The 25,599-nt window shown below is 47.0% G+C and overlaps 1 protein-coding gene across 1 annotated transcript in view; it reads right to left on the bottom strand.

Moving 5' to 3' along the window:
- Nucleotides 1–25,599, bottom strand: part of LOC124044709 (ATP-binding cassette sub-family C member 8-like) — a 142,530-nt gene that overhangs the window by 12,360 nt on the left and 104,571 nt on the right. Inside the window, exons 21-33 of the mRNA XM_046364145.1 lie at nucleotides 18,840–18,924; nucleotides 18,113–18,193; nucleotides 17,753–17,890; nucleotides 17,526–17,651; nucleotides 16,392–16,488; nucleotides 13,286–13,533; nucleotides 7,920–8,086; nucleotides 5,275–5,344; nucleotides 4,934–5,091; nucleotides 1,490–1,571; nucleotides 899–1,012; nucleotides 593–713; nucleotides 67–197 (exon numbers count right to left, since the gene is read on the bottom strand). Coding sequence (XP_046220101.1) covers nucleotides 67–197; nucleotides 593–713; nucleotides 899–1,012; nucleotides 1,490–1,571; nucleotides 4,934–5,091; nucleotides 5,275–5,344; nucleotides 7,920–8,086; nucleotides 13,286–13,533; nucleotides 16,392–16,488; nucleotides 17,526–17,651; nucleotides 17,753–17,890; nucleotides 18,113–18,193; nucleotides 18,840–18,924 — 1,618 coding nt within the window. The remainder of the gene's footprint in view (nucleotides 1–66; nucleotides 198–592; nucleotides 714–898; nucleotides 1,013–1,489; nucleotides 1,572–4,933; nucleotides 5,092–5,274; nucleotides 5,345–7,919; nucleotides 8,087–13,285; nucleotides 13,534–16,391; nucleotides 16,489–17,525; nucleotides 17,652–17,752; nucleotides 17,891–18,112; nucleotides 18,194–18,839; nucleotides 18,925–25,599) is intronic.

Here is a 25,599-nt window from a genome sequence, read left to right on the forward strand (position 1 = left end):
ATCGCCACGACACAAGTCTACAGTCTAAATTCTCGACTCCCTTCCTTCCAATTAGCTCTATGATACCTTCTGCCCAGGGCTGATGTGTGCGTTGACTTGTTTGAGGACAGGTTTCAGGGTGGTGTCGTAACGCACACTCAGGTTCTCAATCTGAATCTCCCCCTGCTGTGGCCAGCCATCTGGCACCTGAGATGCAGCTAGAGGGAGAGAGGGGGAGAGATAGGAGAGAGGGAGAGAGATAGGAGAGAGAGATATGAGAGAGAGATAGGAGAGAGAGAGAAAGAGAGAGGGAGAGAGCGAGGAAAAGCAGAAGAGATAACTGCTCTGTGGCGACTAGGTACGGTGAGGTTGGGCTGTCCCATGTTCCACAGGAGTAAGCCTTTACTCCAGGACTTGAGCATGCCTGGGATATACTGTAGGCAGTGGTTAAATTGACCAAAATGACCCAGTTTGGGCTGGAGCGAGGGTTAGGTTTAGACTTAAGGGTTCAGGTCAGCGCATGATTAGGGTTAGGGTTGAACCGGGATGTGGATAGGAAACTAGGGTTAGCGTAAGGGTTGGGGCTGGACCTAAGAGGTGGTACGGTACTCACTGAGCAGTCCTTCGTAGTTCTCAGGCTCAGTCTGCAGCAGACCATTGATTCTCTTGACTGAACCCAGCTGAACCTCCATGTCTGCCAGGTTACGAACCATCCAGTTCAGGTAGTTGGACACCTGGGACACAGAGACACAGTCCGATCAGACAACCTTGTTATGGACCTGCAGAGAGACAGGTACTGTAACGAAGGTGGAGACATGAGTTTGACTAAATTAGGGGCTTGACCTCAGTCCTTTCATCAAGAAATGTGACTATATTAGAGATTAGACCTCACACACACAAACACCAGAACGGTCCTCACCATGAGTGCATAGGTGAGTCCTAGTCCTACCAGGCCAGTGGAGAGGTGGTTATACAGAGAGTTAGAGATGGAGGCCACAGCTGCTATCAGAACCACACAGGCACCTATGTACTCCTACAGTATAGAGAAACAGCATAATAGTGAACATACAGACCCCGATGTATCCTAGTGTACAAAGCAACAGCATAATAGTGAACATACAGACCCCGATGTATCCTAGTGTACAAAGCAACAGCATAATAGTGAACATACAGACCCCGATGTATCCTAGTGTACAAAGCAACAGCATAATAGTGAACATACAGACCCCGATGTATCCTAGTGTACAAAGCAACAGCATAATAGTGAACATACAGACCCCGATGTATCCTAGTGTACAAAGCAACAGCATAATAGTGAACATACAGACCCCGATGTATCCTAGTGTACAAAGCAACAGCTTAATAGTGAACACACACTTATATACTCCATGGAGAGAAAACAAACCGTTAACACACAGGTACCCATTTAGTGACATAGGAAAACAGGAAAAAATACATCTGTATCAAATCCATATCATCCTGTCATACAACTTGAATGAACATTACAGACCCTAGCCATGTTGGCTGCTGTGACAAAGAACAGCATGTTGTTAATAGTGAACAGTAACCTCTGTCTGAACTTGGGCTCATACCTGGGAGGAGAGAACCATTGAGTAATATGTATAAGTGGCGAAACACACAAACTCCTAGCTGTAGCTGTCAAAATGGATGAGTTTAAAAAAAAAATTGTATCCGGATGGTGTACAAAGCAACAGTCTCTAATAGGACAGGAGAGGGACACTTATATATCCTCCATGGAGAAAGAAAACAAAAGTTAAAACACAGGTACCCATTTAGTGACATAGAGAAAACAGAAAAGATACATCTGTATCAAATCCAGATCATCCTGAGACAGAGCAGATGGAGAGAGGGAGAGAGACAGAGCAGATCTAGAGAGACAGAGCAGATGGAGAGAGGGAGAGCAGATGAGAGAAGAGCAGGAGAGACAGAGCAGATGGAGAGAGGGAGAGAGACAGAGCAGATGAACTCAGAGCAGATGGAGAGAGGGAGAACCTCTGTCAGAGCACTGGAGGGACAGAGCAGATGGGAGGAGAGAGACAGAGCAGATTGAGTAATATGCAGATAAGTGGAGAAACAGAGCAGATGGAGAGAGGGAAAGACAGAGCTGTAGCTGTCAAAATGGATGAGTTGGAGGGAGGGAGAGAGACAAAAAAAAGATGGAGAGAGGGAGAGAGACAGACTTGAAGGAGAGAGCAGATGGTGGAGAGGCAGAGCAGATCCAGAGACTCAGATGGAGAGAGAGCAGATGGAGAGAGGGAGAGCAGATGGGAGAGGGGAGCTGGAGACAGAGCCTCCAACAGATGGAGAGAGCAGAGAGAGGGAGACAGGAGAGAGGGGAGAGACAGAGAGCAGATGGAGAAGGAAAGAAAGAGACAGAGCAGAAGAGAGACAGAGCAGATGGAGAAGAAAGAGCAGATGGGAGAGGGAGAGAGAGAGGAGAGAGACAGAGCAGATGGAGAGAGACAGAGCAGATGGAGAGAGACAGAGCAGATGGAGAGAGGGAGAGAGACAGAGCAGATGGAGAGAGACAGAGCAGATGGAGAGAGGGAGAGAGACAGAGCAGATGGAGAGAGACAGAGCAGATGGAGAGAGTCAGAGCAGATGGAGAGAGTCAGAGCAGATGGAGAGAGACAGAGCAGATGGAGAGAGACAGAGCAGATGGAGAGAGGGAGAGAGACAGAGCAGATGGAGAGAGACAGAGCAGATGGAGAGAGGGAGAGAGACAGAGCAGATGGAGAGAGACAGAGCAGATGGAGGAGAGTCAGAGCAGATGGAGAGAGACAGAGCAGAGAGAGAGGGAGAGAGAAAGAGCAGATGGAGAGAGGGAGAGAGACAGAGCAGATGGAGAGATGGAGAGAGACAGAGCAGATGGAGAGAGGGAGAGAGACAGAGCAGATGGAGAGAGGGAGAGAGACAGAGCAGATGGAGAGAGGGAGAGAGACAGAGCAGATGGAGAGAGACAGAGCAGATGGAGAGAGACAGAGCAGATGGAGAGAGGGAGAGAGACAGAGCAGATGGAGAGAGGGAGAGAGACAGAGCAGATGGAGAGAGGGAGAGAGACAGAGCACATGGAGAGAGGGAGAGAGACAGAGCAGATGGAGAGAGGGAGAGAGGAGAGAGACAGAGCAGATGGACAGAGCAGATGGAGAGAGACAGAGCAGATGGAGAGAGCAGGGAGAGACAGAGCAGATGGAGAGAGGGAGAGAGACAGAGCAGATGGAGAGAGGGAGAGAGACAGAGCAGATGGAGAGAGGGAGAGAGGCAGAGCAGATGGAGAGAGGGAGAGAGACAGAGCAGATGGAAGGAGGGAGAGCAGATGGAGAGAGGGAGAGAGACAGAGCAGATGGAGAGAGGGAGAGAGAAAGAGCAGATGGAGAGAGGGAGAGAGACAGAGCAGATGGAGAGAGGGAGAGAGACAGAGCAGATGGAGAGAGGGAGAGAGACAGAGCAGATGGAGAGAGGGAGAGAGACAGAGCAGATGGAGAGAGGGAGAGAGACAGAGCAGATGAGAGAGGGAGAGAGGCAGAGCAGATGGAGAGAGGGAGAGAGACAGAGCAGATGGAGAGAGGGAGAGCAGATGGAGAGAGGGAGAGCAGATGGAGAGAGGGAGAGCAGATGGAGGGAGGGAGAGAGACAGAGCAGAGGGAGAGAGACAGAGCAGATGGAGAGAGGGAAAGAGACAGAGCAGATGGAGAGAGAGAGCAGATGGAGAGAGGGAGAGAGACAGAGCAGATGGAGAGAGGGAGAGAGACAGAGCAGATGCAGATGGAGAGAGGGAGAGAGACAGAGCAGATGGAGAGAGACAGGCAGATGGAGAGAGGAGAGAGACAGACAGAGCAGATGGAGAGAGAGCAGATGGAGAGAGGAGAGAGACAGAGCAGATGGAGAGAGGGAGAGAGACAGAGCAGATGGAGAGAGACAGAGCAGATGGAGAGAGACAGAGCAGATGGAGAGAGACAGAGCAGATGGAGAGAGGGAGAGAGACAGAGCAGATGGAGAGAGGGAGAGAGACAGAGCAGATGGAGAGAGACAGAGCAGATGGAGAGAGACAGAGAGACAGAGCAGATGGAGAGGGAGAGAGCAGATGGAGAGGGAGAGAGACAGAGCAGATGGAGAGAGGGAGAGAGACAGAGCAGATGGAGAGAGGGAGAGAGACAGAGCAGATGGAGAGAGGGAGAGAGACAGAGCAGATGGAGAGAGGGAGAGAGACAGAGCAGATGGAGAGAGGGAGAGAGACAGAGCAGATGGAGAGAGGGAGAGAGACAGAGCAGATGGAGAGAGGGAGAGCAGATGGAGAGAGGGAGAGAGACAGAGCAGATGGAGAGAGGGAGAGAGACAGAGCAGATGGAGAGAGGGAGAGAGACAGAGCAGATGGAGAGAGGGAGAGAGAAAGAGCAGATGGAGAGAGGGAGAGAGACAGAGCAGATGGAGAGATGGAGAGAGACAGAGCAGATGGAGAGGGAGAGAGACAGAGCAGATGGAGGGAGAGACAGAGCAGATGGAGAGAGGGAGAGACAGAGCAGATGGAGAGAGGAGAGAGACAGAGCAGATGGAGAGATGGAGAGAGACAGAGCAGATGGAGAGAGACAGAGCAGATGGAGAGAGACAGAGCAGATGGAGAGAGGGAGAGAGACAGAGCAGATGAGGGGGGGGCAGGAGAGAGACAGAGAGACAGAGCAGATGAGGGAGAGAGGAGGCAGATGGAGAGAGGGAGAGAGACAGAGCAGATGGAGAGAGGGAGCGAGACAGAGCAGATGGAGAGAGACAGAGCAGATTGAGAGAGGGAGAGCAGATGGAGAGAGGGAGAGTGACAGAGCAGATGGAGAGAGGGAGAGGGAGATACAAGATAAATAAACAGACAAAGGGGGATATACTGTAACTACTGAATACACAGCAACAAAACAAGTGACAAAATCCCAAACCAAGCGCTCACCTAGAAGCGACCCGGAAGTACTTCTGTATGAAGTAGCAGGCGATGGCCAGAGGCACCAGAGCAATGAGGAACACAGGGGTCACGTAGGAGATGACCCCCAGGGCCGACACACACAGCAGGGTGGAGCGACTCAGACACTCCAGGGTGGCAGGGATGTGCTGGGGACACAACCACCAATGAAACATTACATTACTACCATCTACCAGGAAAGCAAGCAAAGGGTTCAGAGGCTGAAGCTACTGCCACAGCCATGAAGACCAATAGGAATTTGAAAGCTCCAAGGCAGTATGGTGGTGGCTATTGCCACTGTTAACACACAGAGAAGGGTGGTGCTGAACTACCTGGTCTATGGTGTTGGTGTCAGAGGAGAACCTGTTGAGGATGCTGCCCAGGGGAGTGGTCTCAAACAGCCTGGAGGAGACAACCACATACTGTAGATACACCTAAGAGTTATATTTACTGTAGATTATTATACCTGAAAGGTACAGTTGAAGTCGGAAGTTTACATACACTTAGGTTGTAGTCATTAAAACTCGTTTTTCAACCACTCCACAAATGTCTTGTTAACAAACTATAGTTTTGGCAAGTCGGTTAGGACATCTACTTTGTGCATGAAACAAGTCATTTTTCCATCAATTGTTTACAGATTATTTCACTTATAATTCACAATTCCAGTGGGTCAGAAGTTTACATACACTAAATTGACTGTGCCTTTAAACAGCTTGGAAAATTCCAGAAAATTATGTCATGGCTTTAGAAGCTTCTGATAGGCTAATTGACATCATTTGAGTCAATTGGAGGTGTACCTGTGGATATTTGTCAAGGCCTGCCTTCAAATTCAGTGCCTCTTTGCTTGACATCATGGGAAACTCAAAAATATCAACCAAGACTTCAGAAAATAAATTGTAGACCTCAGCAAGTCTGGTTCATCCTTGGGAGCAATTTTAAAACGCCTGAAGGTACCATGTTCATCTGTACAAACAATAGTAGGCAGGTATAAACACCATGGGACCACGCAGCCATCATACCGCTCAGGAAGGAGACGCGTTCTGTCTTCTAGAGATGAACATACTTTGGTGCGAAAAGTGAAAATCAATCCCAGAACAACAGCAAAGGACCTTGTGAAGATGCTGGAGGAAACAGGTACAAAAGTATCTATATCCACAGTAAAACAAGTCCTATATCGACATAACCTGAAAGGCCGCTCAGCAAGGAAGAATCCACTGCTCTAAAACCATCATAAAAAAGCCAGACTACGGTTTGCAACTGCACAAGGAGACAACGATCGTACTTTTAGGAGAAATGTGCTCTGGTCTGATGAAACAAAAATAGAACTGTTTGGCCATAATGACCATTGTTATGTTAGGAGGAAAAAGGAGGAGGCTTGCAAGCCGAAGATCACTATCCCAACTGTGAAGCATGGGGGTGGCAGCATCATGTTGTGAGGGTGCTTTGATGCAGGAGGGACTGGTGCACTTCACAAAATAGATGGCATCATGAGGGAGGAAAATTATGGGGATATTTTGAAGCAACATCTCAAGACATCAGTCAGGAAGTTGAAGCTTGGTCGCTTGGCCCAAATGGACAATGACCCCAAGCATACTTGTGGCAAAATGGCTTAAGGACAACAAAATCAAGGTATTGGAGTGGCCATCACAAAGCCCTGAGCTCAATCCTATAGAAACTTTGTGGGCAGAACTGAAAAAGTGTGTGCGAGCAAGGAGGCCTACAAACCTGATTCAGTTAAACAGCTCTGTCAGGAGGAATGGGCCAAAATTCACCCAACTTATTGTGGGAAGCTTGTGGAAGGCTACCCAAAACATTTGAGTCAAGTTGAACAATTTAAAGGCAATGCTACCAAATACTAATTGAGTATGTAAACTTCTGACCCACTGGGAATGTGATGAAAGAAATAAAAACTGAAATAAATCATTGTCTCTGCTGATATTCTGACATTTCAGATATTCTTAAAATAAATTCTTAAAATAAAGTGGTGATACTAACTGACCTAAAACAGAGAATTTTTACTAGGATTAAATGTCAGGAATTGTGAAAAAAGGAGTTTAAATATATTTGGCTAAGGTGTATGTAAACTTCCGACTTCAACTGTATGTTTTAAAGCTCATCTGTACCACCTTGAGTAGAAAAAGCATCACATCAGCAATGTTTCTGTTACAAATTCTATTCCTCAGAGGATTTTGAGGAATTGAATTTTAAAAACAAGACAATTTCTTCTTGGCCACCACCTCATCTAAAACGGTTCGGTACAGAGTAGAGTTCAGTCGTTCGCGGACGAGTGGCTCTTTTTGAACAGATCTTATTTGGTGAAGGTCGGGAACCCGAATTGCATCGGTGAAATTGGCTCATTTGGCTCACAAATTTGCATACTGCTACCACTGATTTTTGAACTCAAAACAATGTTTTTCTGCAGACAAGGTAGAAAATAATGATGTAAAAAGAGGGTGAATCCTGACTGCAGAAACCATCAGTAGAGGGGGAGAGCGCGTCAAACTGGTCCACGCCGATTATTTTAATTTGGCCAGGTGCACATTTATTTGAACATGATCTGACATGATGGTAAACATTTTTTGGGCTTCACATTGGACATGAGCTTTTTTTATGGTTCAAGGTTGATTTCTTTGGCATTTTGAACGAAGAGTCGTTTGGGAGCTAAATGAGCTGGATGCCCATCACTCGTACAGAAGCCCAACCACAGAGTCATTAGTTATTATTGATCTGACACTGCGCTGGCGTTGCTGTGGTTTCAGTGTGTGGCAGGCAGATGGGCCTCTGGGTAATGGGGCGGATCACAGTGTTTACAGTGTCTCACCAAGCAACCCAAAATGATCGATCATCACACACACACACACCAACGCATTATACACAGTCACACACACACTCACAACCTGCCCTCCCTAGAGTAGTAATAGGTACCATAAAATGCACATGATGCATCAAACATACACATGAACGCACACACCTTTACCTCATAGGGGCCAGTATGATCTTGCTGAGCAGGTTGTGGTGTAGTTCTTTGGCCACTCTCAGGCCTGTCCACTCAACGGCCACAGAGGTGACCAGACACAGAACGATGCCCAGACAGCACAACACACTGAACACCGACAGGTACCACGAGTGGCTGAACCCACACTCCTAAAGAGGGTACACAGGGACAAGAGGGTGGGTTAGAGAGCTGTGTGTGTGTGTGTGTGTGTGTGTGTGTGTGTGTGTGTGTGTGTGTGTGTGTGTGTGTGTGTGTGTGTGTGTGTGTGTGTGTGTGTGTGTGTGTGTGTGTGTGTGTGTGACTAGGCATCAGGATATATGATAAACAGTAGCAGCACTGTATATGATGAATGTGCGTGTGTGCGTGTAGAGTCAGTTTAAATGTGTGTGCATGTTATGTGTGTGTAAGCAAATTATGAAGGGTGTGTGTATGTAGTTTGAGCTTCATCACACTCTGGGGTCATTAGAGAACACGTCACAAACCAAAATAACATCACACCCCTTCTTTCACGGACACTCTCTCACACACACACACACACACACACACACACACACACACACACACACACACACACACACACACACACACACACACACACACACACACACACACACACACACACACACACACACACACACACACACACACACACACAAATATTATAGTTTACTATAGAATACTACAGTACTTACTATGGAATTCTATAGTAAATTGTAGAATATTGTAGAATGCTGTAGTATTCCTCAGTCATTGGTAGTACTTACTACAGAATGTTGTAGTATACTGTAAAAAATACTATAGTAAATACTAAAGTATTATCCGAGAACAAAAACACTGTAGGAAATACTACAGTTACGTCCACAAAAACACTACAGTCCGTAAAAACACTACATTTAAAAAAATTGGTTATGGAAAATGTACTCTTTCAGTATTTCGTCAGTAGGTTTCCTCAAGGCGAAAGCCTCCACTTCTATGTCAAAGATAATAAAACAAAAACACTATAGTAAATACTACAAAAATGTGTGCAAAAACAATACAGTAAATACTATAGTATAAACTACAGTTATTTTACTACAGATAACTGTAAATACTACAGTAAATACCACATTATTCATTGTAGTGTCTTTGCTGATTTAATACTACAGTGAAGTATGTACACTGTAGTATCTTTTCATGTGGTCACACACACAAATACATACCAACAACATAGATCCCTCTCAGAGTAACCCTGAGCTCTACGGTCTGTAACTCTAGTGATGAGGAATAGTGACTAATGAGGCAGGAATTAGCTGACTACGTTGGCAAATGAACAAAAGTCACCAAAGCTGAACTGGCTAAATTTGGACATGTGTGAAAAAACTGCCGACACTATATTGGGCCCCCACACCACCCCTACCTCTCTCCCTCCCTCCCTGCCCTCTCTTTTCTCTCCATCTCTCTCTCCCTATTTGCCTGGCTGTCTCTATGTCGCTCTCCGTCTGTGCCCTGTCTTCTTCCTCTCACCTTCTCCACTCTAATCCAGGACAGTGACATTCAAAGCTAAAGGCTAAATTGACCCCTGAGGTAAGCTATATAGCAATTTAACACAATCAAATATTCAGAGCCAAACCCCCTCTAGCCAAGGATAATAAAGTGACTGGGGAAATGAAAGGGATATGTCTTACAAGTCAAATCATTAATTTATGTTTCCCTCCGATGAATTAGTCAGTCAGACAATCACTGTAAGCGCCTGACAGAATGAATGGGCTTCTAATTCAAGGTCAAAGACAATTTAAGGGTTCTGTGCGCTGGAGATTTCTTATGTCCTCCCCAGAGTGTGAAAGACGGAGGGGGAAAACACTGAAGATAATGAACACACAGAAACACCTTTGATAATCAGACATTTGGGATGTGACCCATATGGGTGTGTGTGTGTGTGTGTGTGTGTGTGAGACGGGGAACAGCTGTGTTTGAGCCCCAGAGGGAGATGCAGCAGTGATTGTCATGCATACTGTCAGTCTTTGTGTTGCCAGATTGAGGTTTGTACGGTGCAGTGGGCACGAGGCAGTCCTCACAGCTGCAGTGTGCATTGGGTCTCTGTTAGATAGCGTGACAAAGGTTTGGAGTGTCCCCACATGTCTGTGGCTAAATTGGCTCTGGTTAGAATCACTAAAGCAATAGAGCAGTGTGTGTGTGTGTGTGTGTGTGTGTGTGTGTGTGTGTGTGTGTGTGTGTGTGTGTGTGTGTGTGTGTGTGTGTGTGTGTGTGTGTGTGTGTGTGTGTGTGTGTGTGTGTGTGTGTGTGTGTGTGTGTGTGTGTGTGTGTGTGTGTGTGTGCGTGCTCATGTACGGTGTGTGAGAGAGGGAGCGAGACTATGATTAGGCTAAAGTGTAAACGTATGTGAAAGTGCAGACATGTCTATTCGTGTGTGTGTGTGTGTGTGTGGGGGGGGGTGTGGGCATAACTATCTACTGTATCAGCTGCTGTCCCCTGCCACCCGCTGGATGACTGTATGAAATGTGACCTGGCATTAAGCAGAGGACACACAGTCTATTAATAAGAGGCTGGGTTTAGTAGCGCCCGGATAACCCACACACCTGCCATGGCCCTAATGTGTGAATGACACAGCTTACCCTCTCCTGTAATTATATATGCATGCTTGTGTGTGTTACATTGCAATGCCATTTGGAAAAAGGCTTCCTAAGTGTCCAAATATGATTGTTATATTATGAATACACAATGAGGTTGGGGAGACATTGCCATGATGAGAATATCAATCCTATCTTTTTGAGGGTAACATTTATTGGAACCTAGAAACGCTTCCGGTGATAATTCACAATCAACGGAGACCATGCAAAAAATATATATATACAGTGCCTTGCAAAAGTATTCAGCCCCCTTGAACTTTGCGACCTTTTGCCACATTTCAGGCTTCAAACATAAAGATATAAAACTGTATTTTTTTTGTGAAGAATCAACAACAAGTGGGACACAATCATGAAGTGGAACGACATTTATTGGATATTTCAAACTTTTTTAACAAATCAAAAACTGGAAAAAAATTGGGTGTGCAAAATTATTCAGCCCCCTTAAGTTAATACTTTGTAGCGCCACCTTTTGCTGCGATTACAGCTGTAAGTCGCTTAGGGTATGTCTCTATCAGTTTTGCACATCGAGAGACTGTTGACGGTCAGCGTTGCGGAGGTGAGATATTATCTACCCTCACCCCCTTGGGTCGGCCCGTCAGGATGTCCAGGATCCAATTGCAAAGGGGGGTGTTCAGTCCTAGGGTCCTAAACTTGGTGACGAGCTTGGAAGGTGTAGTCAATGAACAGCATTCTCTCATAGGTACTCCTCTTATCTGCAGAGGCTTTAATCCAAAACAGATCTAAAGGGTTTTTAGGTCTCGACACAGTTTTCCCATTTATGCAGTTCTTAATTGATATATGCAAATGAGACTAAGTTTAGCTCATGGGCAACACACACGTATGGAGGATCCATCTGAGAGAGCTTATGTGCATTACGTCTATGTCAGAAGTACTGCATGTAAATCAATATTTGGTTTGTTGGTAACATTATTTGATGGTCCTATTTCAAATGTATTTACCTGGTATCTAAAATCAACATTGTAGTTGGCTGAATTATCATGTACAGCAGACTCACTAACTACAGTGGCTTGCGAAAGTATTCATCCCCTTGGCATTGTTCCTATTTTGTTGCCTTACAACCTGGAATTAAAATGGATTTCTGGGAGGTTTGTATCATTTGATTTACATAACATGCCTACCTACCACTTTGAAGACGCAAGGTATTTTTTATTGTGAAACAAACAAGAAATAAGACAAAAAAAACTGAAAACTTGCAAAGGGAGGTGTTCAGTCCCAGGGTCCTAAGCGTGCATAACTATTCAACCCCCCCCTCCAAAATCAATATTTTGTAGAGCTACCTATCTCAGCAATTACAGCTTCAAGTCTCTTCGGGTATGTCTCTATAAGCTTGGCACATCTAGCCACTGGGATTTTTGCCCATTCTTCAAGGCAAAACTGCTCCAGTTTGATTGGCTCAGTTTGATGGTAAGTCATACCACAGATTCTCGATTGGATTGAGGTCTGGGATTTGACTAGGCCATTCCAAGACATGGAAATGTCTCCCCTTAAACCACTCGAGTGTTGCTTTAACAGTGTGCTTAGGGTCATTGTCCTGCTGGAAGGTGAACCTCCGTCCCAGTCTCAAATCTCTGGAAGACTAAAGCAGGATCCTTCAAGGATTTCGCCATCCATCATTTCTTCAATTCTGACCAGTTTCCCAGGCCCTGCTGATGAAAAACATCCCCACAGCATGGGATGGTATTCTCAGGGTGATGAGAGGTGTTGGGTTTGCGCCAGACATAATGTTTTCCTTGATGGCCAAAAAGATCAATTTTAGTCTCATCTGACCAGAGTACCTTTTTTTTCAGAGTACCTTTTTCCATATGTTTGGGGAGTCTTATTTTTCACTTTAAGCAATGGCTTTTTTTTCTGGCCACTCTTCCATAAAGCCCAGCTCTGTGGAGTGTACGGCTTAAAGTGGTCCTATGGACAGACATTCCAATCTCCGCTGTGGAACTTTGCAGATCCCTCAGGGTTATCTTTGGTCTCTTTGTTGCCTCTCTGATTAATGCCCTGCTTGCCTGATCCATGAGTTTTGGTGGGCGGGCCTCTCTTGGCAGGTTTGTTATGGTGCTATATTACATTTTTTTATAATGGATTTAATGGAGCTCTGTGGGATGTTCAAAGTTTCTGATATTTTTTTATAACCCAACCCTGATCTGTACTTCTCCACAAATTTGTCCCTGACCTGTTTGGAGAGCCCCTTGGTCTTCATGTTGCCGCTTGCTTGGTGGTGCCCCTTGCTTAGTGGTGTTGCAGATTCTGGGGCCTTTCAGAACAGCTGTATATATACTGAGATCATGTGAAACTTAAATAAAGTCCACCTGTGTGCAATCTAACTAATTATGTGACCTGAAGGTAATTGGTTGTACCATATTTATTTAGGGGCTTCATAGCAAAGGGGGTGAATAGATATGCAAGCACCACTTTTCACCACAAGTTGTTGTTTTTTTCATTTCACTTCACCAATTTAGACTATTTTGTGTATGTCCATTATATGAAATCCAAATAAAAATCTATTTAAATTATAGGTTGTAATGCAACAAACTAGGAAAAACGCCAAGGGGAGTGAATACTTTTGCAAACTAACATTTCACCAGGTCCTTTAAAGTAAATACTACACTGTAAGGTAAAGAGTGTACTGTAGATTAAAGCATAACCACAGTGTTTTAAAAGCACATTGCCATTTGGTTTGGTAGAAATTGAAGCCTGTCACCTGACCTGAGCGACAGTGCAGTTCCTCCCGGTGGCTTCCATCTTGGCATTGATGACGCGTGAGGTCCAGTGGGCCAGCCAGTAGTCGATGGCAACCATGAGGGAATGTTTAAAGAGCTGTGATAGGAGGAGCAGCAGCAGGAGGAGGAGCCCTGCAGAGGACAGGTAGACCCCACAGGAGTGCCAGGGGATGGTGGTGCGGTGACGCATGGCCTGGGACAGATTGTCATCCTCGTCACTGTCCACAGACTCTTCTGGAAGAACAGAGATATGCATGAGAGAGGGATAGACTGTGTGAGGGTGGGGGGGCGTTGTGTGTGTGTCCCCACTATATATATGCCCCTTCCATCTCGCCTCTCTCTGCTTCTCCCCTCCTCCTCTCTCCCCCTATATCCCAGTCTCTCTTCTTCTTCTCCATGTCCTTCTTTCTCTCTAATGGTTACAATATGACAGGAGTATCTGTGTGGCTAGTGAGGAGCAGGAGGACAGGAAGTGAAATGGGACTCAGGTGAGGAAGGCTCTGTTTCAGCTACTGACTGAAAGACTTGAAGGCAGAGTGATAGGCCATTTCACAGCAGCTCAGGTGGCGAGAGAAACAGTTAGAGAGAGAAAAGAGAGGGGGAAGAGAAAAGAGGGGGAAAAGAAGGGGAAGAGAAAAAAGAGAAGGGGGAAAAGAAAAGAAGGGAAGAGAAAAGAGGGGGAAAAGAAGGGGAAGAGAAAAGAGGGGGAAGAGAAAAGACTGGGGGAGAAGAGAAAAGACTGGGGGAAGAGAAGGGGAAGAGAAAAGAGGGGAAGAGAAGGGGAGAGAAAAGACTGGGGGAAGAAGGGGGAAGAGAAAAAGACTGGGGGATAAGAAGGGGAAGAGAAAAGAGGGAGAAGAGAAGGGGAAGAGAAAAGACTGGGGGAAGAGGGAAGAGAAAAGGGGAAGAGAGGGAAAGACTAGGGAGAAGAGAAGGGGAAGAGAAAAGACTGGGGAAGAGAAGGGAAGAGAAAAGAAGAGGGGAAGAGAAAAAGGGGAAGAGAAAAGACTGGGTGAAGAGAAGGGGAAGAGAAAAAGGGGGAAGAGAAGGGGAAGAGAAAAGACTGGGGGAAGAGAAGGGGAAGAGAAAAGAGGGGGAAAAGAAGGGGAAGAGAAAAGAGGGGGAAAGAAGGGAAGAGAAAAGACTGGGGGAAGAGAAAAGACTGGGGAAGAGAAAGGGAAGAGAAAAGAGGGGGAAAGAGAAGGGGAAGAGAAAAGACTGGGGGAAGAGAAGGGGAAGAGAAAAGACTGGGGGAAGAGGGGAAGAGAAAAGAGGGGGAAGAGAAAAGAGGGGAAGAGAAAAGAGAGAAGGGGAAAAAGAGGGGGAAGAAGGGGAAGAGAAAAGACTGGGGGAAGAGAAGGGGAAGAGAAAAGACTGGGGAAAGAGAAGGGGAAGACAAAAAAGAGGGGGAAAAGAAAGGGAAGAGAAAAGAGGGGGAAGAGAAGGGGAAGAGAAAAGACTGGGGGAAGAGAAGGGGAAGAGAAAAGACTGGGGAAAGAGAAGGGGAAGACAAAAAAGAGGGGGAAAAGAAAGGGAAGAGAAAATACAGAAATATAGCTTCAGCTAGAGACAGAGCAGGGTCATGGCTAGAAGGGATCCAGCTTTTGTAAAATTAAAGTCAAAAGTAGATTTTTTTGTGGTTGTTACATTTTAGCTAACCCTAACCATTTTTCTACACCTTAACCAAATCCCCTTAACCTGCTAAATTAAAATCTGACATTCATTTGACAAAAGCTGGATCCCTTCTAGCCATGACCACACGGCCAACTGGTCGTTCAGTCCTGCATCGATACATCGTTTGTTTCCCGATGGGAAACATCATTTGTTTCATGTGTTGGGTTAGACCGAGCACGTAGAGCAGGGACAGTAGACAGGACACATTGACCATGGGCAGCAGAGCAGTGCCGATGACTACCCACCTCTTCCCCTTATTGAAACATACATGACACCATGCGGGCAAGCCTCAGTGCTGACGACTGAATGGGCGTGTCTCCGGGACAGGCCGGAGGGAGAGATCAGGAGAGAAAGAGCGAAGGATGGGAGGGAAAGAGAGAGGGAGAAAACAAGAGAATGGAAATGGCACGAAGCGGAGCATGGGTAGAGTCTGCGAGCTGCAAGCCTGCACGGGAGCCACACGGGACGGAGTACGGGGCACAGTTGCAACACGATGACACAGACTGGTCGCGGACCGGGAACCACTCAGTCAAACCATGCGGTCGGCCCAAACCTGCCACGTCTACAAGAGCAGCGGCACCCTGCGCTGGGGTTGTCTCAGTCCACACCGGGGTAACACCAGAACACAGGAGACAACACAGAACACAGAATAAAGAGCACAGTACCACTACCATGACACTGTCACCTCAGCACATAGGATGCATTTGCCCTTAGATAGATCCTGATCTTGAGTCAGTTTTGTGGATAAAGGTAATGATTTGGGGATGGGGAGGGTCCGCTGATCCTAGATCTGTGCCTAAGGGCAACTTCTATCTGGACATCACAGCGGAGACACACACACACATGGTTTGTCCCAATACTCTGAACCAGTGTGGGACTCTGGTCCTAGGGAGCACCAGTGTGTTGGTTCTTCTATCAATGGCATTGATTCTTCACCTGGTTTGTCAGGCCTAAAACCAGTTGCTGGTTGATCGGAAAGGATGAAAACCAGCAGAAAATGTAGCCCCCGCCCAAGGACCAGATTCCCCCCTTTCCCTTTTCAACAGATCTTAAAAGAGGTGGAAGTCTCTGGCCCAGGACTTGACTAGTCCACGTCTTTTACAGATCAGTGTTGACAAAGAAAGAGAAAAGAACGCAGAGTTTGAGCTGAGGTAGTTTACTGGGACATCGCCACAGACAGACCCCACAGGATCACACACACACCGTTAGTCCCACTATCGGTTCAAAAACTGATACTCTGCAGAGGCATCCCATTTTAACACCTAGTAAATGTAGCACCTGCCATTTTGTGGTCTCCACAAACAAAGCATACTGAAGTAACTATGCCCATGCTAACCCCCCTGGTTCCCATTAGCGAGTGATTGACAGCCGGTGTCCTTCAATCCCATTTGGGAAGTTTGTGAACTTTGACCTCTCACCTTTGTCCTCCTCCTCAGTCTTGGCGGCCTCTTTGGAGTACATGGCTCTCCGCAGGTTCTTGCGCTCCAACACCGTCATACTCTCAGGCACTGTCTCCTGGAGAACGCACACGGACACACAGAGTTTCAGCTGAGATAGTCTGCTGAAATAGATTTGTCCAGATGAATTTAAAGCAGAGCAGGAAAAAAGGAGACAAAAAGAACAAGCCCCGTACAAACGTCTCAATTGCTCGTCAGTTGTGTGACCCTGTGACGAAGTCGGCTGTTACGTTGTGCACTTCCCTTTTTCCACATTTTGTTATATTATAGCCTTATTCTAAAATTCTCATCAATCTTCACACAATACCCATAAGGACAAAGCAAAAACGGTAGTTTTTGGGGGGGAAATGTTGCTAATTTATTACAAATTAAGAAACAGAAATAGCTTATTCACATAAGTATTCAGACTCTTTGCTAGGAGACTCGAAATTGAGCTCAGGTGCATCCTGTTTCCATTGATCATTCTTGAGATCTTTCTACAACTTGATTGGAGTCCACCTGTAGTAAAAGGCTGTAACGTAACAAAATGTGGAAAAAGTCAGGGGGTCTGAATACTTTCCGAATGCACTGTATCTGTATATGGTTGGGTTTACACAGGCAGTTACATTTTGGGGTGCGTTCAGTTCGCTCCAACGTTTACGACATTGCGTGACTGTTTGTACTGAATGACACGTTTCCCTAACAGAGTGCTCATGGTTCTTTCAGCCGTTGAGGTATGTTTGCTCCCATGTGGTGGGTGTGGCAAGGTGAGGCCTGATCAATATGGGTGTAAACATTTGAAATCGCTAAAACTCCTGCGGCACACCATACAAAATGATCACACCGTTCTTCAAACTGGTTGTTCAGTACGGCACCGTTTCCGTTTAATTCAACATTACACACCGTTATTTCGTACTGAACGCAGGAGCCCTGATCTTTTTTTCACTTATTAGTCTTCTGGCCAATCAGATCAGCTATTTTGACTAATAACTGGGCAAACGATCAGAATTGGGCTGCCCGTGTAAACTCAGGCCAGTGAGAGGCGAGGATGTGTCATCATCACACCCCTTTTGACCCTATTATGGCCACCTGGAGACACGCGGTCCGATACAGTACCTTCTCAAACTCTCCGTCCTGCCGGTGCATCAGGGTCTTCCACTGTTCAAACAGCTCCGGTTCAGAGTTCTGGATGTCTTTCAGAGTCCCCTCGGTTTGAGTGGTCCCGTTCTTCATCGCTACGATCTGACCACGGAGGGAGAGAGGGACTGAATTAGTGGCCGTCTGGATGTGAGTGAAGAACGCTGCTTGTGGAAACACAATACACACACACACTCTACTCTCACCCAGTCAGCGTGGGGTAGGTACTGTAGCTTGTGAGTGACCAGCACCACAGTCCTCTTCTCTTCTCTCAGCAGTTTGAGGATGCCCTCCTGCATCAGGTGGTCACTCAGGTGAATGTCCAGCGCTGAGAACGGGTCATCCTGAAACAACACAGAGGGACATGCTTCCATGGCCTACAATCAAAGGCAATGTATTCTAGCTTCCTCCCAATGTTTCCAACGCAGAATAAATGAATGCAGAGACGAGGTGAAGAGTGGTTTGCAAAAGGGGGAGAATATCGGTTACTTGGATTTCAGTTCTATGTGACTCAACATGATTCTTGTGGATGAAGCTGAGGTCACCGTGTAGACAGGTTCTCTCACCAGGAAGACCACGTTGGCCTGTTGGTACAGGGCTCTGGCCACACCTATACGCTGGCGCTGCCCGCCAGATAGAACTATACCCTGTGGAGAGAGAGGGAGGAGGGACAGAATGAATGGAGGTACGTGGAGTGTACAGTCTCAGCGTTATCAGACCACATTACAGTGTGTGTGTGTCCTTTACTGCCACTAAGACTCGCTGTAGTGGAAAGATCTACTATCCACTTCTCTTTGCATAACAGGGTCATGACCATTCTATGGAAGTAGTAGTGCACATCAATTAACACACACACATCACCCAGAACTGAAATCTTGCGTATGTTCACGTAGTCTATTCACGAGAGGTTACACAAACAGCAACATTACAGAAATAAACACCACAATATTGTTAAAACACACACACACACACCTTTGTCACAGAAACACAACCAAGACCTGCTTACGTAACAGAATGATGCCTGAACAAAACACACATGACAGCGTACTGGGCGAGCTCTGGTGAAGCTAGCTTCCTGTACATACAGTATAAACATCAACCAGACAGGTGGTGACAGGGCTCTCTATAGCGAAAGAGATTCTGTCTCAAACCTGAATACATCAAGATTCTATAAAGGTTATACTTGATTACTACTATTATAATGTGGTCCCCTCGATTGCCATTTAGTAAGTGAGAATGACAAGAGACAGGAGCGAGTGGTCCCGAGTGACAGAAACAGTGACAGACACTGACCCTCTCTCCGATCTCCGTCTGGTCTCCCTGTGGCAGGATGTCGATATCCGGCTGCAGGGAACACGCCTCGATGACAGCCTTGTACCTGGACAACACAGAAACAGATAATCAGATGACAACCGTGACATTAAAACAAATACCCTCAAAGGTCAATGGGCTGAAGAAAGCTGAACAGATTCCTAGTGATTTGTACTGTCAGAGTAACGATATCATGGTACACTGTAAAAAAATATAGATATGTTACCGTTGTTTTTACAGTTATTTACAGGCAGTAAAAGTACATTTTACAGTAAAAGAAATGGTACTGTATGTTACCATAACCAGCTTTATGGTACCAATACGGTTACTGTAATCCATTTACGGCATCCTGTTACTCTTACTGTTATCTATGTACCGTAAGACACCAACTGTATATTATTCTAAGGTTGTATTCAGGATAAACATCTCCACAGAAAATAACATTTTAAGAGGATCAAGTTAAACAGTGAATCTCTAAATGGGTCTAACGTACGTAGACCTGCGCGCATTCACGTTTGTAGGGGGCTTGGGGAGTCAGAGATGCTTAACCAAGCAAGAGGAGCCAAGGCACTCTTTTTCTTTTTGACTCTAGCTAGCGAGGACGATTGAACTTCCGGATCCGGCGTTCTACGCTCGTGTACAAGCGCGAGCTACACGTCAGGCTAGTCTGGCGTTCTGTTTTACAACACTACTTTTTTTTTGCCACAGAAGCAAACATGTCTCTTTTTTGTATTCCAGTTGCTAGAGCTTGGACTGCTACTATTACTCATAAGAGGGGGGGGGGTGAGAATTGCTGTCCAGCTGTAGACAACGAGGCTAGACCCTCATCTACATAACACCAGGTTGTGTGTAGTGGCCTGTCAATGGAGCTCATATACAAAAGCCCAACAAGTTTACCGAGTGACTGATTGTAAACAACAATACTTTCGGCCACATGTACAAATAACCGGACAAATACATTTGCAGACCTTTCAGATATGTGTTTACTATCACAAGAGGAACATAGTCCGACGTAAAACAATCCCAGGTGGGAAAGGGAAATAAGAGAAAACAAACACCAGTAATATGGGAACGAGGAAATAAGTTTTAAAAAACATTTACACACACACACAAAACAGGTAAATTACCCACCACCCTAATGTATGAATGAGAGAAGAGAAAAAAAGCACACAACCATTTTTGGGTTTGAGACAAAACGGGAGGAGTTGATCGGAATAGACACCATCCATGGTACCATGGAACGTCGTAGACGTTTTTATTTTGCTGGGCGCTGCTGTTGTTTCTGTAACTCCTGCTGCCGTTTCTTTAAGGCATCCACCCGCTGCATAATGACAGTGTCGTGATGTCTCACCAGCTCACACAGACGTTCCACCAAAACTGGACATAATTGCGCTTAGCAAAATCTCATTATAAAAAAAAACTTTAAAAAAGGACATTTGCAAGCGGGTAGAAGCGAAGTAGCAGAACGCCCATCTCGTCTGTGTTTATACTCGAAGGGATACTGGGAAAATGTGGTGGAGACACAGCGGTGGGACTTATGTTGCAAAACTCATTCAATACTGCCCCTCAGTCTTCGCAAGGGATAACACGTCAGGTCTCAATTTCCATGGAGGAGAGAAACTGTGTCAAATGTTGGAGAATATTGCAAGGAGCTGGCCCCCTTTTGTGACGACATTGCAACACTGCGCTACGCCCCATCGGCCCTGTCTGCGTATTGTCTGTAGACCCCTTAAGAAGACTTGAATTATATAAAGGGATGAATGAAGTGTCTGGCCCTGGGGCTTTATTAGAGAGAGAGAGAGAGAGAGAGAGAGAGAGAGAGAGAGAGAGAGAGAGAGAGAGAGAGAGAGAGAGAGAGAGAGAGAGAGAGAGAGAGAGAGAGAGAGAGAGAGAGAGAGAGAGGACAGATAAAAAGAGAGAAAAAAAAGAACAGACAGGCTGTGGGAAGGGAACAATAGAGCAGCATCTGGGGTAGTTACAGTAAAACTGTCATGTTTTGTCATTGATTATCATGTCTTGTCCCTGTGCTTCCCCTTCTATTCGTTTCCCTCTGCTGGTCTTATTAGGTTCTTTCCCTCTTTCTATCCCTCTCTCTCCCCCTCCCTCTCTCACTCTCTCGCTCTCTCTTCTCTCTATTGTTCCGTTCCTGCTCCCAGCTGTTCCTATTCCCCTAATCAATCATTTAGTCTTCCCACACCTGTTCCCGATCCTTTTCCCTGATTAGAGTCCCTATTTCTCTCCTTGTTTTCCGTTCCTGCCCTGTCGGATCCTTGTCTATAATTCACCGTGCTGTGTCTATGTATTGCCCTGTCGTGTCGTGTTTCCCTCAGATGCTGCGTGGTGAGCAGGTGTCTGAGTCTGCTAGGTTCAAGTGCCTTCCCGAGGCAACCTGCAGTTCTTGATCAAGTCTCCAGTCTGTTCTCGTCATTACGAGTAGTATTATGCCTTTTGTTTTGTAAAGTATCTTTACTGGATTAAAAACTCTGTTTTCGCCAAGTCGCTTTTGGGTCCTCATTCACCTGCATAACAGAAGGATCCGACCAAGGAATGGACCCAGCGACTACAGATGCTCGTAACACTGCCGTCGAGATCCAAGGAGCCATGCTCGGCAGACACGAGCAGGAATTGTCTGCTGCTCGCCATGCCGTGGAGAACCTGGCCGCTCAGGTTTCCGACCTCTCTGGACAGTTCCAGAGTCTTCGTCTCGTGCCACCTGTTACTTCCTGGCCTGCCGAGCCTCCGGAACCTAGGGTTAATAACCCACCTTGCTACGCCGGGCAGCCCACGGAGTGCCGCTCCTTTCTCACCCAGTGTGATATTGTGTTCTCTCTCCAACCCAACACATACTCTAGCGAGAGAGCTCGGGTTGCTTACGTCATTTCACTCCTTACTGGCCGGGCTCGAGAGTGGGGCACAGCTATCTGGGAGGCAAGGGCTGATTGTTCTAACAATTACCAGAACTTTAAAGAGGAGATGATTCAGGTTTTTGACCGTTCAGTTTTTGGTAGGGAGGCTTCTAGGGCCCTGGCTTCCCTATGCCAAGGTGATCGATCCATAACGGATTACTCTATAGAGTTTCGCACTCTTGCTGCCTCTAGTGACTGGAACGAGCCGGCGCTGCTCGCTCGTTTTCTGGAAGGACTCCACGCAGTGGTCAAAGATGAGATTCTCTCTCGGGAGGTTCCTTCCAGTGTGGACTCTTTGATTGCTCTCGCCATCCGCATAGAACGACGGGTAGATCTTCGTCACCAAGCTCGTGGAAGAGAGCTCGCGTCAACGGTGTTTCCCTGCTCCGCATCGCAACCATCTCCCTCCTCTGGCTCAGAGACTGAGCCCATGCAGCTGGGAGGTATTCGCATCTCGACCAAGGAGAGGGAACGGAGGATCACCAACCGCCTGTGCCTCTATTGCGGATTTGATGGACATTTTGTCAATTCATGTCCAGTAAAGGCCAGAGCTCATCAGTAAGCGGAGGGCTACTGGTGAGCGCTACTACTCAGGTCTCTTCATCTAGATCCTGTACTACTATGTCGGTCCATCTACGCTGGACCGGTTCGGGTGCTACATGCAGTGCCTTGATTGACTCTGGGGCTGAGGGTTGTTTCATGGACGAAGCATGGGCTCGGAAACATGACATTCCTTTCAGACAGTTAGACAAGCCTACGCCCATGTTTGCCTTAGATGGTAGTCATCTTCCCAGTATCAGATTTGAGACACTACCTTTAACTCTCACAGTATCTGGTAACCACAGTGAGACTATTTCTTTTTTGATTTTTCGTTCACCTTTTACACCTGTTGTTTTGGGTCATCCCTGGCTAGTATGTCATAATCCTTCTATTAATTGGTCTAGTAATTCTATCCTATCCTGGAACGTTTCTTGTCATGTGAAGTGTTTAATGTCTGCCATCCCTCCCATTTCTTCTGTCCCCACTTCTCAGGAGGAACCTGGCGATTTGACAGGAGTGCCGGAGGAATATCATGATCTGCGCACGGTCTTCAGTCGGTCCCGAGCCAACTCCCTTCCTCCTAGTATTGATCTCCTTCCGGGGACCACTCCTCCTCGGGGTAGACTATTCTCTCTGTCGGCTCCCGAACGTAAGGCTCTCGAGGATTATTTATCTGTGTCTCTTGACGCCGGTACCATAGTGCCTTCTTCCTCTCCGGCCGGGGCGGGGTTCTTTTTTGTTAAGAAGAAGGACGGTACTCTGCGCCCCTGCGTGGATTATCAAGGGCTGAATGACATAACGGTTAAGAATCGTTATCCGCTTCCCCTTATGTCATCAGCCTTCGAGATTCTGCAGGGAGCCAGGTGCTTTACTAAGTTGGACCTTCGTAACGCTTACCATCTCGTGCGCATCAGAGAGGGGGACGAGTGGAAAACGGCGTTTAACACTCCGTTAGGGCATTTTGAGTACCGGGTTCTGCCGTTTGGTCTCGCCAATGCGCCAGCTGTTTTTCAGGCATTAGTTAATGATGTTCTGAGAGACATGCTGAACATCTTTGTTTTTGTCTATCTTGACGATATCCTGATTTTTTCACCGTCACTCGAGATTCATGTTCAGCACGTTCGACGTGTTCTACAGCGCCTTTTAGAGAATTGTCTCTACGTAAAGGCTGAGAAGTGCTCTTTTCATGTCTCCTCCGTTACTTTTCTCGGTTCCGTTATTTCCGCTGAAGGCATTCAGATGGATTCCGCTAAGGTCCAAGCTGTCAGTGATTGGCCCGTTCCAAGGTCACGTGTCGAGTTGCAGCGCTTTTTAGGTTTCGCTAATTTCTATCGGCGTTTCATTCGTAATTTCGGTCAAGTTGCTGCCCCTCTCACAGCTCTTACTTCTGTCAAGACGTGTTTTAAGTGGTCCGGTTCCGCCCAGGGAGCTTTTGATCTTCTAAAAGAACGTTTTACGTCCGCTCCTATCCTCGTTACTCCTGACGTCACTAGACAATTCATTGTCGAGGTTGACGCTTCAGAGGTAGGCGTGGGAGCCATTCTATCCCAGCGCTTCCAGTCTGACGATAAGGTTCATCCTTGCGCTTATTTTTCTCATCGCCTGTCGCCATCTGAACGCAACTATGATGTGGGTAACCGCGAACTGCTCGCCATCCGCTTAGCCCTAGGCGAATGGCGACAGTGGTTGGAGGGGGCGACCGTTCCTTTTGTCGTTTGGACAGACCATAAGAACCTTGAGTACATCCGTTCTGCCAAACGACTTAATGCCCGTCAAGCTCGTTGGGCGTTGTTTTTCGCTCGTTTCGAGTTTGTGATTTCTTACCGTCCGGGTAGCAAAAACACCAAGCCTGATGCCTTATCCCGTCTGTTTAGTTCTTCTGTGGCTTCTACTGATCCCGAGGGGATTCTTCCTTATGGGCGTGTTGTCGGGTTGACAGTCAGTCGCGCGCTTGTCCTAGTAACCTCCTTTTCGTTCCTGTTTCCACTCGTCTGGCTGTTCTTCAGTGGGCTCACTCTGCCAAGTTAGCTGGTCATCCCGGTGTTCGAGGCACTCTTGCGTCTATTCGCCAGCGCTTTTGGTGGCCGACTCAGGAGCGTGACACGCGCCGTTTCGTGGCTGCTTGTTCGGACTGCGCGCAGACTAAGTCGGGTAACTCTCCTCCTGCCGGTCGTCTCAGACCGCTCCCCATTCCTTCTCGACCATGGTCTCACATCGCCCTAGACTTCATTACCGGTCTGCCTTTGTCTGCGGGGAAGACTGTGATTCTTACGGTTGTCGATAGGTTCTCTAAGGCGGCACATTTCATTCCCCTCGCTAAACTTCCTTCCGCTAAGGAGACGGCACAAATCATCATCGAGAATGTGTTCAGAATTCATGGCCTCCCGTTAGACGCCGTTTCAGACAGAGGCCCGCAATTCACGTCACAGTTTTGGAGGGAGTTCTGTCGTTTGATTGGTGCGTCCGTCAGTCTCTCTTCCGGGTTTCATCCCCAGTCTAACGGTCAAGCAGAGAGGGCCAATCAGACGATTGGTCGCATACTACGCAGCCTTTCTTTCAGAAACCCTGCGTCTTGGGCAGAACAGCTCCCTGGGCAGAATACGCTCACAACTCGCTTCCTTCGTCTGCTACCGGGTTATCTCCGTTTCAGAGTAGTCTGGGTTACCAGCCTCCTCTGTTCTCATCCCAGCTTGCCGAGTCCAGCGTTCCCTCCGCTCAAGCGTTTGTCCAACGTTGTGAGCGCACCTGGAGGAGGGTGAGGTCTGCACTTTGCCGTTACAGGGCACAGACTGTGAGAGCCGCCAATAAACGCAGGATTAAGAGTCCAAGGTATTGTTGCGGCCAGAGAGTGTGGCTTTCCACTCGCAACCTTCCTCTTACGACAGCTTCTCGTAAGTTGACTCCGCGGTTCATTGGTCCGTTCCGTGTCTCCCAGGTCGTCAATCCTGTCGCTGTGCGACTGCTTCTTCCGCGACATCTTCGTCGCGTCCATCCTGTCTTCCATGTCTCCTGTGTCAAGCCCTTTCTTCGCACCCCTGTTCGTCTTCCCTCCCCCTCCCGTCCTTGTCGAGAGCGCACCTATTTACAAGGTACGTAAGATCATGGACATGCGTTCTCGGGGACGGGGTCACCAATACTTAGTGGATTGGGAGGGTTACGGTCCTGAGGAGAGGAGTTGGGTTCCGTCTCGGGACGTGCTGGACCGTTCGCTTATTGATGATTTCCTCCGTTGCCGCCAGGGTTCCTCCTCGAGTGCGCCAGGAGGCGCTCGGTGAGTGGGGGGTACTGTCATGTTT

Source organism: Oncorhynchus gorbuscha, linkage group LG01 (genome assembly GCF_021184085.1).
Source record: "Oncorhynchus gorbuscha isolate QuinsamMale2020 ecotype Even-year linkage group LG01, OgorEven_v1.0, whole genome shotgun sequence".
Taxonomy (NCBI): Eukaryota; Metazoa; Chordata; class Actinopteri; order Salmoniformes; family Salmonidae; genus Oncorhynchus; species Oncorhynchus gorbuscha.